The 19,614-nt window shown below is 34.0% G+C and overlaps 1 protein-coding gene across 1 annotated transcript; it reads right to left on the bottom strand.

Annotated features, from left to right (window-relative positions):
• Positions 1-3,247: 3,247 nt before the first annotated feature.
• LOC129314896 (GDSL esterase/lipase At1g71691-like) lies at positions 3,248-19,230 on the bottom strand. The gene is given in 7 exon segments (XM_054958378.1): positions 3,248-3,468; positions 4,195-4,444; positions 4,561-4,692; positions 11,378-11,485; positions 14,116-14,237; positions 15,509-15,764; positions 18,963-19,230. Coding segments are annotated over 7 exon segments (1,290 nt in total). The 5' UTR covers positions 19,164-19,230.
• Positions 19,231-19,614: the final 384 nt, after the last annotated feature.

Raw genomic sequence — 19,614 nt, 5'->3', positions numbered from 1 at the left:
AAATATTTATGTGTGCGCGCGCGCGCATGTAATAGTCATCCTACTTGGCAATTATTTTTCGAACAATAGAAACATGTTTTTCTCAACACTTTTACTTCCAAACAAACAAACACATATAACAAATCACAAAATACATGCAATCACATATTAATAGTGGTTACTTTGATTCCTTGAAATTAAAGCTCCTTGTATAAGAGCACCTTCACCCTCCTCAGTGTTTCTACCGTAATTTACTTACCATACAATATTAATTATAGTTAATAAAGTGATAATTAATACTAATCAAAGTGTTAGCACACTAATCACAACCTTATCCTAAGGTTAGGTTAATTAATATAATTAATCCAAAGTTGTTACCACTATTTAAAACTTGAATATACTCATAATCATCCTCATTATATCTCCTAATCACTTATTTAACCTCTACATAACCCAAATCATTTTTTAATCAACCAAATAACTTAGGGCTTTTGGATTCCAACCATTCAATACCATAAATAACCTCAAAACAACCTAAATCATACTTATTTAACCTCAAAACTACTATTTGATTCAAACCCAAGGGCTGGGTATCCATATAAAATGTGACCCTAGCTTTAATCACAATAAAAAAGAGCTAAAGAAGAGAAATAGAAGCTAGAGATGAGGTCAGATTTGTTACCTTGAGTGCTTAAAGTCTCAAACTCGTGTACAATCAATGTTAGCTACCAAACCCTAGTAGAGAATTCAATTTTCACTCAACCCTAATTGTTTATCTCCTCGTCTTTTTGATTTTTCATACAACCATTAAGTACATATTCTATGTCATGTGTTATGGTGTATACATCAAGCACCACGGCGTGCAGCACAAAAATGTTACACATAATTAAACTCCATTATTTGGACCCAATCTAACCCAATATCTATTTTGAACCCTATTTAACATCCATATATCATGCTAGGCCCAATTTAAACCATATCACACACTAAACATATGATTAACCTCAAACAACCTCAATTACAAACTTATTCTCTAATGAAACCTTAAAATACTATCAATTCTCAATTAAAATTCCTCAATAAACCACAATCCCACAGTAAGTTAAATATCCAAAAACTGAGGATTTTACAGCCCACGCTTGAATTATCTAAAGTGTCAGTTTGAAGTATACCTTAGAGTAATTCATGTGTAACACCCTAGTGATCTATATTTGAATGGATTCCAACACTTAGTTTTTTTTTAAGCTTGACTTAAAGAGCCTTAAGCCATAAGAAGCTATTTCAATCTCGACTTAGAAGTGACTTAAGTGTATTTTGACTTGCAAAGAGCACATTTCCTATCAATGCTTGATTTAGTGTCTACCCATGTATGTTCAAGCTCACAATAAAAACAAGAAGCTTCTGAACTCTAATACATGCTTGAACTATAATAGCCTTATGCTTGAACTAGATTGAAGTAAACCTGACCCTTGTGCATGAAGCTAATCCACATGTATTCCCTTACTCATCCATATGTGAGTCATACTCTGATAAGCATTTAATGCACTTTTATAGAAAAAGGTGCTTTTTCTGATGAGCTTCACTTCTACACTTCTCCAATGTCTATTTCACTTTCCTTGAGAGTTTTTGATGTCTCTTTTAATGGCAAACTATATATATGATGTCATTTAATTGAGTGGGTAACAATTCTTTGAGCATTAAGAGCTTGATTGGGTTTCTTGGTTGTCTCTCTTCTCGAGCCATTTGTTGATTAAGGGGACCCCTCCTTTAATTTAAGACTTGGCTTGATTTCTTCTGTTTGATTCCTTTAGCTTTTTGCTTGTGCCTTTCATTTTGGTGTCTTTTGAGTTTTCTTCATTTTACCTCATTTAAGTGAGTGGACAACAATTCTTTGAGCATTAAGGGTTGTTCATTCAATTTTACCAATTTACATTCAATATTCTATAAAAAAAAAAAGCCCTCAAGTAGTTTATAAGCTTTCTTTATATTCATATATACTATTTTTGAAAGTTAATCTTTTGAAAAAAAATTCATTACTTATCTAAAATCTTAAAGAGTTTTTTTCTGTGTGGTTTTAACAACATACAAGTGTTTGTAAATGTTGTTGTAAAATCAAGATTGGTGTTGTTTTGTGGTTGTACTGTGTGGCAAGCACTTTTTGAATCTTGTGTTTATAGTTAAAAATTTCAAATGTAATCTTAAAGACTGAATATAGGCTAAGTAGTTGGGATGAACCAAGATAATTTTCTTGTGTCAAGCTTTCTTCTCTCCAAAACTCTTCATTTAATAAAAGCTTTATGCATTAAATTGTTTTTTAGTCCATTATCATCTTGGGTTGGGAAAAAATTTTTAGAAAATTTTAAAAACACCCAATTCATCCTCTTTTGGGTGCCAGCCTTATCCAACATTTATGTAGCCCTATGATTCAAAATTGTCGACTCTAATAGCCAAGAGAAGATTATACGCAAAAGGATGGATAAAAAAATGGGGTGCACAAAGCCCTAGGTCATCCATTCCTTATATAGAAACTAAACTGAATCTTATGTGTTGTATGGGTTAGATTTTTTTAAAAAAATTTTACAAAGTAATATAGATAATAACATTTACAAAATTCTAATTTAAATAATAATGTTGTCTTGTTAGACATAATAAAGTTTTGTTTAGATATTATATTCAATTTTAAGGTTAAAAATAATTTTAAGGTTAACAGTAATGAAGAATAAAGAATAATTTTACAAAACCCTAGGGTGTTCAACTGTACACTTGAAAGAATAAAGAATATGAAAAGCAAAGTGGAAAACAAAAATATCAGTACAAATTATAATAGACGCCGTGTTCTAATTTTTGGTCCAACCCCATTGGGCTTCTTAGTTGTCTTGACATGTTATAATAACTTATTATATATATATATATATGTATGTATGTATGTATGTATGTATGTATGTATGTATGTATTAGTATCATAGTTGTTTTTGATATATCATTATATTGTATGAGTGAATAAAGTTGAAACTTAATTACTTCTAATCAACTAATCAACAAACTTTCAATAATTGGAATTTTCCAAACCATGACCGCTTAAAAGGTTGATCTCTTGTATGATGAAAATCTCTATAAATTGTGAGGAAGTAACGCCCAAAAAAACCTACCACCATATATGTTGTTAAATGCAGGTAATTTAAATTTGCCAATTTGCTAATTAATTAATAGCCATATATATTTGTTACAAATATAACCTGGTAATCAAAAGCCAAGAGAATTGATTTAGCTAGAGTTGAGCAAGCTGGTTGATGTTGAGAGGATAGACAAGAGAAGAGTCACCATTGAAAGCCATTGTTGCCATGAGAATGTTGACTGCTTCTGTTGGGGGGAATGCATCCCAAAACACATACTCTCTTCCATTGAGGCATGGCGTCTGGAATGGGAGGCATGTGATCTGCCCTCTGTTCCTCCCTATGCCACAGCACCCTCTGTTCGCCACACTAAACCCTGCCATCGAATGGCGGAACCAAGACCAAGAGTTAAGGATGTAAGATCATTTAATTTAACAATTAATCATTTTTTAAAAAATAAAAATTACACCATGACTAAAAATATGATAATATAACTAAATTGATGATCATTTTTCTTTTTTGGAAAATTATATTGAACATGCTAATTCTTTATATCTTATATTGATAATTAAAATTTTTAAAAATATTCATCAAGCGATTGCTGGAGAAAATTTATATCAATTAAGGATTATTTGTTAACAAAATTTGAATGGATGCTTGTTGATTTGAGTTGATCTTTGATTAGCAAGTATCTATTCAAATTTTAACAACTCATTCTAAATTAATAACAGTCCATTTGGGCTTTCTTTCATTCGGATTTTGACAACAACTGATGCTTGACTGATATAAATTTCTTTAATGATCCTTCATTGTTATTTTCCCTTAAAATTTTACATATCTAATAAGTTTTTTAGCCCAAATATTTTTTTTTAAGTTTAGAGAGTGCAAAATATCAAGAATAGGAAGTGCAAAGTTGCAAAATTTATAAATCCTACTTGCAATTTGTCCCAAAGTAAGAGGGTTCTTTTGCCCGTACCCTCACCCAAACATGGCCCCGCCATTGCTGTCATCTCATCCATCCATCAAAATTAAACTAATATAATACTATAGGGTTTGGAATTAATGAGAGTTATATATACACACACATATCTATGTATCATACCATAAGATCTGGCATTGAGAAGAATATCTCGGAACATGGCGGCTGCGTCCACGAATATGAAGTTGGCTCCACAAAGATTGGCATTCAAATTGCTCAAAGTGGCCTTCACATTTGCATTAAAAGGTTGAACCAGCAAGTTCACTTCTTCTGAGCAGCTTCCACTCACACTCTGAGCCAAAATGCTTGGAATACATCCCATTAAGCCAAGCCCAGCAACCACAAATTTCCTCGCCCCAAGATTATAAAGTCTCTGCAGTCACATATATATGCATGAATAATATATATATATATATATAGAAATCATAGCTTGTGAATGAAGCAATAATAATAATAATAATAATAATATATCATCATCATCATCATTACCGTGAGCTGCTGATGGTAGGTTTAAGCCAAGAGATCAGCGTACTGTTGAGCCTTGTATTGATTGCGAGTGGGATAGTTAGGCATGAGGTAGTTATTTAGGTAGTCATTGCTTCCCATTCCAATAAAGAAAATGTAGATCTATATATCTCAATTCACATATATAATAATAATATGATAGAATAAAGTAATTCATGCATACCTGAAGAATCCATGAGTGCTAGAGAAATCTCGATTACCTCGAGTGCAGGCAGGTACACAACCCTCAAGTCCCCAGAGCCTTCAGAGAGTTCAGAGATAATGAAAGTAGAAGAAAATGAGTCGTGTGTTTGTGGTTACCGACTAATCGTCTTATATAGATCAGATCGGTAACTGCCTTATTAAATAATTAAATAATTATATTATCTATTATCTCTGACTCAGTCAGTTATGAGATAGGAAATAATTGACGGCTACTGGGTTGTGGGTTGGGCCTCTGCCCATTGGGCTCACTTGTGTGGTCCACCTATCATGGTCTACACAAGATCATAAGGACCAATTTATTGGGCTTATTAATTAATGCTAATTCATAAATAATATTCCAACAATCTCCCACTTGGATTGCATTAATTAAGCAAGTTGTATAAACAAGCCACAAACAAAATTCAGAAAATGAAACTCCACAAAATCACTGAATCCTATGGGGAAACAAGTGATTATGATATCTCATAATCTGAGTAAAACATGAAATTTTATTTCAAATACAGCTCAGTAAGATAACAACATAAATCACTGATTCTTATGGGGAAACAAGTGACATGCATAGCGTACCACAATAGAATCATTGAATCCTATAAGGATACAAATGATATAGACGTATCTAACTGAACTGAATATAACTCACAGAAGAAAACAAAGCCTAAAGAGAAATTACAACAAAGAAGGTTCTCAAACTCCCACTAAACTAGGGCATCAAAAGAATTCATAATACCCATACAAGTTACATGATTTTGAAAAACTTCTACAGGTAAGCCCTTAGTTAGCGAATCTGCAAGCATCTGCGTGCCAGGAATGTGTACCACACAGGTTTGAGACTCAGCAATTTTCTCTTTCACAAACATAAATTTGATATCAAAATGCTTTGTACAACTGGAATTTCTGTGATTGTTAGCATAGTATACTGCAGCTTTGTTATCACAATAAATGGTTAGAGGACGTGATATTGACTCAACTAGGTGCATGCCAGATATCAACTTCCTCAACCATATAGCGTGACGTGTAGTCTCAAAGCAAGCAATATACTCAGCTTCCATAGATGAAACTGCCGTAAGTGTCTGTTTCACACTCTTCCAAGAGACAGCTCCTCCAGACAACATGAAAATATAGCCAGTCGTGGATTTACGATCATCTAGACAAGAGGCAAAATCTGAATCTGAAAAGCCAACAATCTCAAGATCTTCTGATCCCTTAAAGTCATAATCAGAATACCCAACAACCTCAAGAGAATTTGACCTTCTATAAGTCAACATATAATTCTTTGTACCTTGAAGATACCTCATAACTTTCTTAGCAGCCTTCCAATGATCCGGACCTGGATCATTTAAGTATCGACCCAGCACTCTGATGGCAAAGGCTATATCTGGTCGAGTACACACTTGAACATACATAAGGCTGCTGACAGTAGAAGCGTATGGTATCTTTCTCATTTTAGCCCTCTTCCTATCATCCTTGGGACACTGTGACTTTAACAACAGCTCACCTTTCTGTACAGGAGCAGGTGAAGGAGAACATGAATCCATTTTGAATCTCTTAAAGTACCCGCTCAATATAAGTGGCCTATGATAAACCAAGAATACCATGAGATCTATCACGATGAATTTGTATCCTAAGAACAAAGGAGGCTTCACCCATATCCTTCATGTCAAAATGGCAAGACAATAGGTGCTTTATCTCATTGAGGAAATTTATTGAATTGCTGGCTAATAAGATATCATCAACATAGAGAATAAGAATGGCAAAATTATTCCCATCAAACTTTTGATAGATGCACTGATCTGAGACATTCTCAACAAAACCGAGAGAGGTGATAACTTTATCAAATTTTAGATACCACTGCCTAGAGGCTTGTTTTAGCCCATAGATGGATCTCTTTAATCTGCACACTAGATGTTCTTTACCGGATTCAACAAAACCATCAGGTTGTGTTATGTAGACTTCTTCATACAAATCGCCATTCAAGAACGCAGTCTTGACATCCATCTGGTGAAGATTAAGATCAAGCTGTGCAACTAAAGCCATTACCACTCTAAAAGCATCTTTGGTGGATACCGGAGAAAAGGTTTATGTGTAATCAATACCTTCTTTCTGGTTGTAGCCTTTAGCTACAAGTCTGGCTTTATATCTATCAATTTCACCCCTAGCTCCTCGTTTTGTTTTAAAGACCCACTTGCAACCCACTGGTTTAAACCCCTTTAGTAGCTCTACAAGCTCCCATACGTGATTGCGGTACATAGAGGCAATTTCTTCACTCATAGCCTCTAACCATTCAGAAGAATGCGAGCTAGAAATAGCCTCTTGGTAACACATTGGGTCTAAGCTATCAATAGCATCTGAATCAAATTCCTGCAAATATACCATGTAATCATCTGGAATAGCAGACCTGCGAACCCTTTGGGACCGTCTTGATTCAACAACCATGTCCCTATCACCCTCTAAAGGTGGTTCATCTTGAGCTTTATTCTGATCCATGGCATTATTTCTGTCAACATGAGGAGTTGTCAAGATAGGCATAGGTAAAATGCTACTTTCGTCATGCAAGGTAATATGCCTAGGCATAGAGCTCCCACTGTCTAAGGCATCTTCAAAGAAGTAAGCTCGGTCAGATACAATTACCCTAGTAGTGTGATTTGGACAATAGAATCTATACCCATGAGATCTGATGCAATAGCCAATAAAGAAACCATCAACATTTTTAACATCAAGCTTCATCTGTTGTGGATTGTAAGGTTTTACCTGTGCTTTACAACCCCAAACTGGCATATGCTTCAGCGCAGGAGTCCTTCCAAAATACAACTCATATGGAATCTTTGGAACTGACTTGCTAGGAACTTGATTCAAAATATAAACAGTAGTTTTGAGTGCATCACCCCACAAGAATTCTGGCAGTGAGGAGTAACTGATCATGCTCCTAACCATATCCATGAGAGTACGATTTCACCTTTCTGCAACCCCATTTTGCTGCGGGGTGCCAGGCATAGTATACTGAGCTTCAATGCCATGCTCTTGAAGGTACAAAGCAAATGGCCCAGGGTTCCTACCAGTCTCAGTATATCTCCCATAAAATTCTCCTCCTCTATCAGATCTCACACACTTGATCAACTTGCCAGATTTCAATTCGACTGCTGCTTTAAAGGTCTTGAATGCATTAAGGGACTCGCCCTTTTCACACAAGAGTTCAATCCATCCATGACGAGAGTAATCATCCGTGAAGGTGATGAAATATCTGAAACCACCCATAGCCGGAGGCGTGATAGGTCCACAGATATCAGTATGGATTAGGTCTAAAGTATTTTCAGACCTCTTTACCCCTTTGGTTCTAGCTCTAGCAGGGAATTTTCCCTTTATACAGTCAACACAAGTCTCAAAATCTGAGAAATCAAGGTCTCGTAAGACGCCTTGCTTGATCATGCGTTCCAATCTCTCTCTAGAGATATGACCCAAACGACGATGCCATAACATAGAGAAATTATCATTGGGCCTTTGACGTTTATGCCCAATAGCAGCATTGACATGAAGATTAGGAAGTTCAAGTAACTAATCATTCAATCGATATAAACTATATATCAAGGAAGTGACACCAACATTAATGGAATCAAAACAAATGTCAATTTTCCCATTTCCTTGGAAGAATGAATAGCCACAAATATTCAATGCAGAAGTTGAAATTAAATTCCTCTTCGCAGAAGGTACATAAACAACATTGTTCAAATGTAAAACATGACCAGAATTTAAATACAAAGAAATAGTTTCAATGCATTCAACCGATGCCTTGCTCCCTGCTATGCCAAAGACTAACCTCTGTGCCTCACTTGAACCTTCTGGTTTCTTAGCCCCTGTGGAGAATTCACAACATGTACAGTGGCACCAGAATCCATCCACCATGAGTCAAAGGAAGTTTCAATGGTGTTAGATTCAAAACAAATTAGAGCTAGAGGGGCAGTTTGAAGAGTTGTACCTTCACTTTCTTGTTTGTTCTTCAATTTGAAGCAATTAGCTTTAATGTGACCTGGTTTCTTGCAATAATTGCATAACCCTTTAAAGGGTTTCTTCCTCGACTTCTCACTCTTATCACCATCCTTCTTAAAGGTTGGATTATTAGGCTTTGGGGCATCATACTTCTTCCCCTTTTTCTTATGTGACCCTCCAGATTTGCTGCTAGAGCCATGGGAAACATAGTTTATTGAGTGAGAGGAATTCTTCTTTATAGCTTCCTCTTCTTGAGTGACTATCGATATCATCTGGTCAACAGACCATTCAGCTTCTTGTGAGTTGTATGAAGTCCTCAAGAATGCGTACTCTGATGGCAGTGATTGAAGAACACGGTAAACCAAGGTGCTTTCACCCAAATCAATCCCATATGACTTAAGCTTGTTATAGTAATGAACAAGCTTCAGAATGTGCTCCCTGACACCAGAAACTCCGTCGTATCGAGTGTTGTCAAGAAGTGACAGATAGTAGTTCTTTTGAGTCTTGTTAAGCTTCTTGTATTTGTTACCAATAGCTTTCAAGTACTCCACTGCAGTATCATTTTCAGGAATGCTGTCCCTAATTCCCTTTTCAATTGTGTACTTGATGATCGCTAGACAGATCTGGTTGGACTCACTCCATTGTTTATGGAAGGCTATTTCAGAAGCACTAGACTCGGAAGAGAGATCCGCAGGCTTGGGCTCTCTCAGAGCTAAATCTTTCTTAGAAATGGTCAGATACATATTGAGGGACTCTTTCCAGTCATCATAGTTAGTCCCATTAAGAGCCTTCACAAAGGATAGTTGCGTAAAAGCAAAAATTGAAATCGCAAAACAGAAAATGGAAAATATTAATTATGCGTGCACAACATAATTATAAAACAGAATTTCCAACAAGCGATTATCAATTATGCAACTATAACCATGCACCAAGAAGGCTCATACACCATAAAGATTTAGCTCACACAAAAGTCCATACAAAATAATGCATTAAACATTTTCATACCTATAGGGTACAATAAATATCTAACATATTAAAGGAGTGCTATTAGCCTATTCTCAAAGCAAACTATCAAAATTATATTAATAATGTTACACCTATGGGGTGTGTCCATTATTCATACTACAAGATCCTAAGCATCATCAATAATTCATAAAGTCATAAATTTTATGACCTTAAGACAAAACAACATAATTTTAAAAGTCCTTATGGTCTTTTGGGAATTAGAAAATGAGTCTAGTACTTAAGTGAAATTTTAAAAGGTAATCAGGGGCAAATAAGTAATTCTGGAAGAGATTTGGGTTAAAATTGCAATTCTGGAAGTTAAGGGACTGCAGTGTAATTTCTAGAAATATCATAGGGCTAATTCGTAAATTTAATAAATTTTGGGCCAAGAAGGTAATTTAAAATGAGACTGAAAATGCAATTAACTGATTTTTTTTTGCACTATACTGGGCCCATACGATTTGGGCCCAGTATCAGTTTCATATATATAAAAAAAACGAAATGGACCAGCCCCACCAAAAGCATAACTGTCACCTTTTTTTTTAATTATACTGGGCCCATGCGATTTGGGCCCAATGGACTTGGTCCAGCCTACCAGAATTTTTTTTTTATAATAACAGCTCATTTGGGCCCAGAACTATGAAACCGGATCCCTAGGATCCGATTTCATGATCCTGTTGCAGCTTCTTTTAGCTGCCGTGAGCCAGAAGCACTGGGGAGGGGAAGGACGAGCGGCAGCACCAGTGAACCAGCCAACGACCACAACGCCAGCAGTGGCTCCGGAGGTCCACAACGCCAGCAGTGGTTCCACGTAGCAGTGGAGAACGAAGCTGCAGACGACGCACTGGCAGCTCCGTTTCCGGCGATCATGTCCGACGTCCTTGGAGTCCTTCTCCGGCAACAGAAACATACAGTGAATAGGGAGATGACACCGAGAAGGAGAAAAAATTTTTTTATTTATAATAAATATAATAAGATTGAAAACAAAGTTCTCATATTCAAATATGAAGAATATGGATCATAAGAAATTTATCAACATGAGCATGAATCTTTTCAATATATCAAAAAAAATATACATAAAGGGAATTGAGATATATAAATTTAAAAGTCGTTACCAAGGCTCTGATGCCACGTGTAGATCTGTGTATCTCAATTCACATATATAATAATAATATGATAGAATAAAGTAATTCATGCGTACTTGAAGAATCCATGAGTGCTAGAGAAATCTCGATTACCTCGAGTGCAGGCAGGTACACAACCCTCAAGTCCCCAGAGCCTTCAGAGAGTTCAGAGATAATGAAAGTAGAAGAAAATGAGTCGTGTGTTTGTGGTTACCGACTAATCGTCTTATATAGATCAGATCGGTAACCGCTTTATTAAATAATTAAATAATTATATTATCTATTATCTCTGACTCAGTCAGTTAAGAGATAGGAAATAACTAACGGCTACTGGGTTCTGGGTTGGGCCTCTGCCCATTGGGCTCACTTGTGTGGTCTACCTATCACGATCCACACAAGATCATAAGGACCAATTTATTGGGCTTATTAATTAATGCTAATTCATAAATAATATTCCAACAGAAAATGCATTTTTCAATACTCGTTGCTGCTTCGTCTGCCCCAAGATTTGCAGTTATTTGATTCAATGTGTTCTCGAAGTTCCTTATCTGTTCATTGAACGGTATGCGCCCCACCTGCATGCTCCAAGTCAATTCCCCTTAATGCTGTCGGTACCATTTTGCACGTTCTCATTTCATCTAACAGGTTTTCATCACAACTAACTCCTGGGTCAAAATAGATGCACTGTAGACAAAATGATATATAAATTCTTTTGAAATAAAAAAAATTAATAATTTGGTCATGTGAAATGTAATAATCCCTTTCAAGTCTCATGACTTATCTGTTAATAAATTTTAAACTGAAATGACACTTTTACCTTTATAGAAAACAAAAGAAAGATAGCAATTACAAGATTAGTATAAGTATTTGCAAACGGTTCTACCAATAAATAAAATGATTCGAGAAATTACAACTTTCTCTCAGCAATTTTTTTTTCAATTAATAAAGTCTAACTTACAAATTTTATATTGTTCACAAATTTAAGGTAAGCATTCACAAGTATAGTTTTACCAAAAACTAAAACAATTTAAAAAATTACAACTTTCTATTACCAGTGACTAAAAATGTCATTTCACTTTAAAGCTCATTGATAGGTAAGTCCCTCGAGAGTTGAAATGGATTATCACATTTCACGATATCAAATTATCATTTTTGATTTATCTGTCATTCTCTCCATAAATTTTTCAATGATGGAGAGGGTTCATCTAGTAACTTGGAGGATTTAGTAACTGGTGAAGGAGAACAAAATTTATCATTCTATTGAATAATAAATGATAAGGAGGTAAAGAAAGCTCTTAAGAAAATGACAAATGATAGAACCAACGGACCTGATTATATATCTATCGAAGTATGGAAATGTTTAGGTGAAGAAGTGGTGAGATGGTTAACTAAATTATTTAATGTGATTTTACGGTCCAAGAAAATGCCTGATGAGTGGAGGAGAAGTACATTAATTCTTATTTATAAAAATAAAGGAGATATTCAGAATTGTACTAACTATAGAGGGATTAAACTCATGAGCCATACAATGAAATTGTGGGAGAAAGTAATTGAGCACAGGTTGAGATTGGAGACAAATATTTCTGAGAATCAGTTTAGTTTTATGCCAAGTAGATCAACTATAAAGGCGATTTATCTGCTAAGGGGATTAATGGAAAAGTATCGTTGTAAAGATAAAGATCTACACATGGTTTTTATTGATTTGGAAAAAGCTTATGACCGTATACCAAGAGAAGTGCTTTGGAAAGCGTTAGAAAAAAAGGGAGTACGGATGGCTTATATTAAAGCCATACAAGATATGTATGAGGGGGTAAAAACTAGTATAAGAACACTTAGTGGTCAAACAAAGGATTTTCCTATAAAGATTGGACTACATCAGAGATCATCTCTGAGTCCTTATTTGTTCAACTTGATCTTAAATATTTTGACGGAACATATTCAAGGGGAAATTTTGAAATGTATGCTCTTCGCGGATGATATAGTTCTTATAGCAGAGACAAGAGAAGAGGTTAATTGCAAACTTAAGTTATGGAGGAGGACATTGGAGTCGAAAGGTTTTCGTCTAAGTAGAAGTAAGATGGAATATTTATATTATAAATTTGGTAAAGGACTATTCGACAATAATTTGGAAGTAAAATTGAGAGATCAAATTATACCTCAAGTGGAAAAGTTTAGATATTTGGGAGCCATTATTCAACATGATGGCGAAATCAGTGGAGATATTTCACATAGAATTCAAGCTAGGTGGTTTAATTGGAGAAAAGCTAAAGGAGTTATTTGCGACCGTAAGGTGCCTAATAAACTTAAAGAAAAGTTTTATCGCACTGCTATCAGACCGGCAATGTTATATAGTAGTGAATGCTGGGCTCTACGAGACAGCAAGAGCATAAAGTTGGAGTAGTAGAAATGAAAATGTTACGATGGATGTGCGGACATACACGTAAAGATAAAATTCGAAATGAGCACGTACGCGAAAAAATGAGGGTGGCACCTATTGAGGAAAAAATGATAAAAAATAGGTTGAGATGGTTTGGGCATGTACAAAGAAGACCAAGAGAGGCACCAGTGAGAAGAGTGGAACATATAACTTTGAGTTCGATTAAGAGAGGTAGAGGAAGGCCTAAGAGAAAACTCTTGGAAGTTATTGAACGCGATCTCTTAATTAATAATATTCCTAAAAGCTTGATAAATGATAGAGCACAATGGCGTCTTGCAATCCATGTAGCCGACCCCACCTAGTGGGATAAAGGCTTGTTGTTGTTGTTGTTGTTGTCTCTCCATAAATTATAAGTGCTTTTAAGGGAAGGAAATGACAAATGTACTTATCCCTTTTTTTTTTTCCTAGATATATTCTCTATGTCCTTTCTAAAACATACTTTTCCTTGCATCAAATATGCATAAACCACAAAGTTTTCTAATATATATCAATGAATGTAATGCATTATGCAGTCTAGTTGATGGATTTTTAGTGTAACAAAGTTGGAAAGATTTCATACATCCATTTTGATTAAGTGGATGGTTTGTCTTTGCGTCACATTATCTACTACTTTACTAAGTGAAATTAAAATGATAATTTTTCGAAACATTCAAAAATAATGACAGTCACCAAATCAAAAGATTTTTTGATTTAATATCGATCATGGCATCACATTTTCTACCATACACACACTAAATGAAATGACTATTTTAAAAAATTTTAGCATACGAAGTTTCTTCCGGTGATGTCAAGGATTCCAGCAGCTGCTGAAGCATAGTTAACTCCATGAAGCACTCCACCTCCTGATGCTTGAGAGTGCGGTGGAATTAAGGGAAGTCCAAGCAGTTCAGCTGCGTCAAATTTATGTGTAAATTTAATTATTATTATTATTATTATTATATATATATATATATATATATTCAAAATGGGAAAAAATAATATACATATATAAAGATGGCAATAATAATGGCACCAATATTAGTACTCATTATAATAAATTTGAATGCATGCCCCCACCTCTGTTTCTTTCACCTCGCTTGACCAATTAATTAAGCCATTGAGGTGAGTACAGCATATCCATTTAAAGCAAAAGAGAGAAATACTAGAGTAAATACTTCAGGTAAACTTAACGTTTTAAACGACTAAGCAGATAGGTTCATCATTTGTTTACACTTTACTAACTGGTAGGCTTCTCAATAAATATAGAGTAATATTTATACACATTAATATTATATATATAATTAGAAAAGAAAAAGAAAATAATGATAAAATATAAGAAATTATTATATGTGAGAGCCATATTTTGGATATAGACCATTTATTTAAATGGGGTAAGATATCTAAGTGTATGCACATAATACATATAGATATATATTTATACACATTAATATTATATATATAATTAGAAAAGAAAAAGAAAATAATGATAAAATATGAGACATTATCATATGTGAGAGCCATATTTTGGATATAGACCATTTATTTAAGTGGGGTAAGATATCTAAGTGTATGCACATAATATATATATATATATATATATATTGCGTCTATATCTATTTTGAAAAACTGAATGACCGTAGTGAAGAAGAAAATGACACTTCTCCACAAAACTAATATATAAGAATATAAAAGGAAAAAGAATGGAAGGGAAATTAAAATTCACTCTAGCTCCTCTACGAAATCTGTCAACAACAATAGTTTCAAGCGTAAAAGTGGAGTTTTACAAGTAAACAGCTAATTAATACCATTTGCGAGAGGAAATTTAAGAACATTTGACTTGTAAATTTTATTTTCCTCCTATATATAAAAGGTCTGCACTTCAAATCCGCCTCTCAAAAAGCAAAACCTTGTGCATCTGAGTAAGATAATAAACCCCATCCCAAAATTTGACTTTTAAAATAAATTAAAAGAGCTAACCTACTTAAATATTTTATTACGCATCCCAAATTAATTAATGTGGGACTTGCGGTAACCCATATCCAAGTATCCATCAATATATGGATACACTTTTTGTTACCAAACTTACTAGAAAAACCAAGTTATTCAAGTGTCTAACGAGTGATCTGTTATCTGAATATATATTGAGAGATTCGGCTAAAAGAGCAAGAAGATGAGAGAAGACCTATTTGATCAACCATAGTGTAGCCATTAGAGAAACGACCAGCAGGGCCTCCATTGAAGTCGATGCCATATGGGAAATAGTTGGCCTTGGCAAACGAAGGAAGGTTGTTGTTGTTGCCATTATCGATGAGAGAGTCACCAAAGATGAACATGGCAGGCACCATTTCTCTTCTACTGTTAAACCCATTATTACCACTCTGCCCTCTGATCACTTGAAATTTCACAACCATGCAAAGCACAAGCAATAACAATGGAGCCTGCAACGTCAACAACTTAGCCATATTAAGAGAAAGAAACAAGAGATGGAGTCAGGGTTTGGAGAAAGAGGGCCAGCTAGGTCTTTTTGGTAAAGGAGGGAAGAGTATAATATAATACAAATATATAATGGGGTTTAACATTTAATAGCAGGTGAGTAATATTATGAGGCGCTGGTTGATAGAAATGAATGCATTCATCTGTTTTCTACGTTCCTGCAATTATGATTCTTACTCATCAAACACTCAAAATTCGTGCAAGCCATTTTGAAAAAAACAAAACAAAAACAAAAAACAAAAATCTCTCTTCCACCTCTTTTCTCTGTATCACAGTGTCTCGTTCTTGGAGAGTAGTTTCGTTTATCATGAAAAACTAGAGTTACTTCTACTCCCCGGTATCCCTATTATTAGGTGCATTCTAGAAAATTTTTTCGTCTTTAATATAACATATTTGATAAAATATTAACTACATTTTTTAATATTATTTTTATTTATAAATTCATTAACTTTAAGTGAATATGTAATGCAAAATTTGAAAAACTTTCATATGGATAAAATTATAAGTTTATTTTATATTCAAACAAAATTAATAACTTAATCATCTTTCCTTGCTTTCAATGAAGCGGTTAGAAATGCCTTGTAACAGAAATCACAGGAGTACATCAATCCTAAAATGAAATTTATTAAAAGATTAATTAGTTCATTACATATTGACAGGCTTGTAGCTAGATTAGGCCATGAGTGGACTCAATTAACAAAGTCCAACAAAAAAAGGGTTAATTTAACACTTGATTTACATGTGGTCAACACCTATATATGAGTTGTGAATTGATGTTTGAATTTTCATTGGGAGAAAAATTCACATTTATTAATACCTGAGTATACCTCAAATAAAATTGTATCTAATAGGAAGATATCTTTGCGAGTAATTAAAAAAAAAAAGGAGAATCTCATTTTGGACTCAATAGAATCTGAAAATGCACCATAGGCCAGAGGGCTCTTCTTGCAAATTTTGCTGTGAACAAAAAGACCCATTTGCCCTTGCCTTAATAAAATGTCCATGCATGCATAACACGAGGTCTATGAATCATCAACATAATGTCCATCAATTCTCAACATAGTGTAAATATGTAGGCCTACAACATTTGTACAACATAAAACCTATGATAAACAATATACTTTCATTGAAACAAAACAACAGACTTTAAGTTAATATACACCAAATGTGTTATGTGCATTTATGAATATTGTATTGAGAATTTATAAATATCATATTGTGCGTACATGAACATTCTTTTGAGACAAGGGCAGATGCATTTTTTCATCTACAACAAAATTTGTAAGAAAAGCCCTCAAGCTTGCAGTGTGTTTTTATATTCTATTGGATCCTAAATGTAAATTTTTATGTTCTGAGGGCCTTAAGTGAGATTCTCTCAAAAAAAAAAAAAGTTGTGAAACGAAAATTCAAAACGCTTAATTTTTTTCAAGTCACTTTAATTTGATGCGCCAGTTGTGAGTCTAAAAGGCTGAAGGTTCTGAAATAGACACTAATAGAATGTTTACTTGCCATGCTATATGCTTGTTTGAATATTAAAAGAAGGCAAGTTGGTCCCATGACATTTACAAATTAAGGCTTTTAAAAAAAATAAAAAAAAAATCATGATTACAAGAGTTTGCAGCTGAAAAACACTATTTCTAGTTATTTATGTCGTCAGTACTGTACGTAGTTAATTAGCTTGAGATGATCAATTAAATACATCTAAACATTACTATGCTTTTGGATCCTTTTACTTCAATTCTAAAATTAAAAATAAAAAATAAAAATTTAACTGTATATTTATTATTATGAAAAATACACTACAACTGTTAGCAAACACAATGGTGAAGAAGTGATGGGCAAAGCAGAGAAGCGCGTTTAAAGAATGAAGTTATTCCTCGAAACTAACATTAATTGTGTGATATTATTATAATATAAATTCATTTATCACTATGTTGTTATATTATTTATTAATATAGATATAAATATTTTAACTATAACGGCAAGTAATATATTCACACACACATATATTCAAAGAAAATATCACACGTATACTTTGCAAAGTCATATTAACCACCCGAAGATTAGGGACCCTGCATATAGTCTCAGTGATTACGCCTTCGGTCTCTATATATATATATATAATGTCTTTTGAAAGATTATTTTATCCTTAAATATAAAAGGTATTATTTTTGAATAATTAAATAATTTTATTTTGTTGTAAAAAATAAAAAAGATATTAATTGTGTGCTTTTATCCACTACTGATATTAATTATGACATTATTAAAAGCAAAACTGAAAAATTATTGTGATTTTATATTATTTCATCTAAATAACAAACTTTTAGTTGAATGTAAGATTTAATTAAAAATATTTTATATATAAAGACGAAGAAAGGAGTGTAGTATGGTAAGTTTTCTTAGGCTAAAGTCTTAGGTGGTTGGAAAGATACATTATAGGATTAGTTTATAATATGTATATAAGTGGATTGAAAAATGAATAATGTATTTATGGACATTATATGTCTCTAAACTAATCACAGAATTAATAATTTGACTATGCAATCTTATAATTCATTTGGTATAAGGGAAGAGTTTTTATGAAAGTGGAAATGGAAATAAAAGTGAAAGTAAAAATGAGAATAGAAGTAAGATTCAAAAGTGTGTTTGGAAAAAAAAATTTATTTAATGAACATATTCATATCTTGAAAAGACCAAAATACCTATAAAATTTGAAAAAAAATCCTCATCCTCTGTAGCTTCTTTCTTGACAACTACCATTGCACATTAAAAATGACTGAAGTTCCAGCAAACATAACTCTCACTGAACAATAATTCCAAAACAACAATCTAACTTCTATCATTTACGACTTGTAATCATTGAAGATTAGGAGCAATATTTTAGAAAAAAAACCCATGATTTGAAGATATCACCTTCCTGCACATCAAAACGATTTGGCTTCCTGTGCAGTAACAATGGCAAACTCTAGTTCAGCATGTGCGATAGGAAGTGGGGTTTCAAGACACAGATTGCAAAATGGGGCAATGGGAAAACTGATTGAAGTAGATCGTTGTTATTAAATTTAAAATTTATTGTAGCTCAGATCTAAGAATGGAGAAAGAGTTGAAATGGGTGAGGAAGATGGAGGGGCCACAAAAATCACCATGGAAGAGGAGCTGGAGGTGGAAGGCTGAAGATCTGACAGATCGAAAGAAAAAAAGAAAACTGAAATATGATTTGAGAATACACATCCATGGTGTCGCCGACGGTTGTTGCCAGAGGGGTGAGGTTCGGTTGTCGTTAATCTAGTCGCAGCAGCCATCGCCATCATCGTCCTCGATTTGGTCTTCCATCGCATCACCATTGATGGACATGGTGGGTGATGAAGCTCGGTCAAATACAAAAGAAGAGAGTTGAGGGTAAAAATGAGAAACCAAGGAAGGAATTGAGGGAGGAAGTGAGTTCTTTGGATGATGGAACTCACTTCCACCATTTTTGACGGAACCAGGTTCCTTGAGGAAGTGGAATCCTGTTTACCAAACATTCTATTTTTTTATTCCACTTCCATTTTCACTTTCCCGACCCCAGTTCTCCTCTACCAAACAGGCCATTAGCGACATAAAGGAATAAAACAACAGTCAGATTTTCTCCTCACTCGCTAATTTACATGTTAACAAAATAATTTGTGGCTTGCTTTGTATTATTGATTTCTGTTTTACAAATAAAAGTCAGTTAAGTTGCACGCGTACATATTATAATCAGATTTCAAAAGACACTATATGTTAATGACCTGGCAATCACTTGAGAAGATTGCT

The sequence above is a fragment of the Prosopis cineraria genome, unplaced genomic scaffold (genome assembly GCF_029017545.1).
Source record: "Prosopis cineraria cultivar Desert tree isolate PC_DT_omini unplaced genomic scaffold, ASM2901754v1 PC7, whole genome shotgun sequence".
NCBI classification, from domain to species: Eukaryota; Viridiplantae; Streptophyta; class Magnoliopsida; order Fabales; family Fabaceae; genus Prosopis; species Prosopis cineraria.
This window is presented reverse-complemented; position numbering and strand designations above follow the sequence as displayed.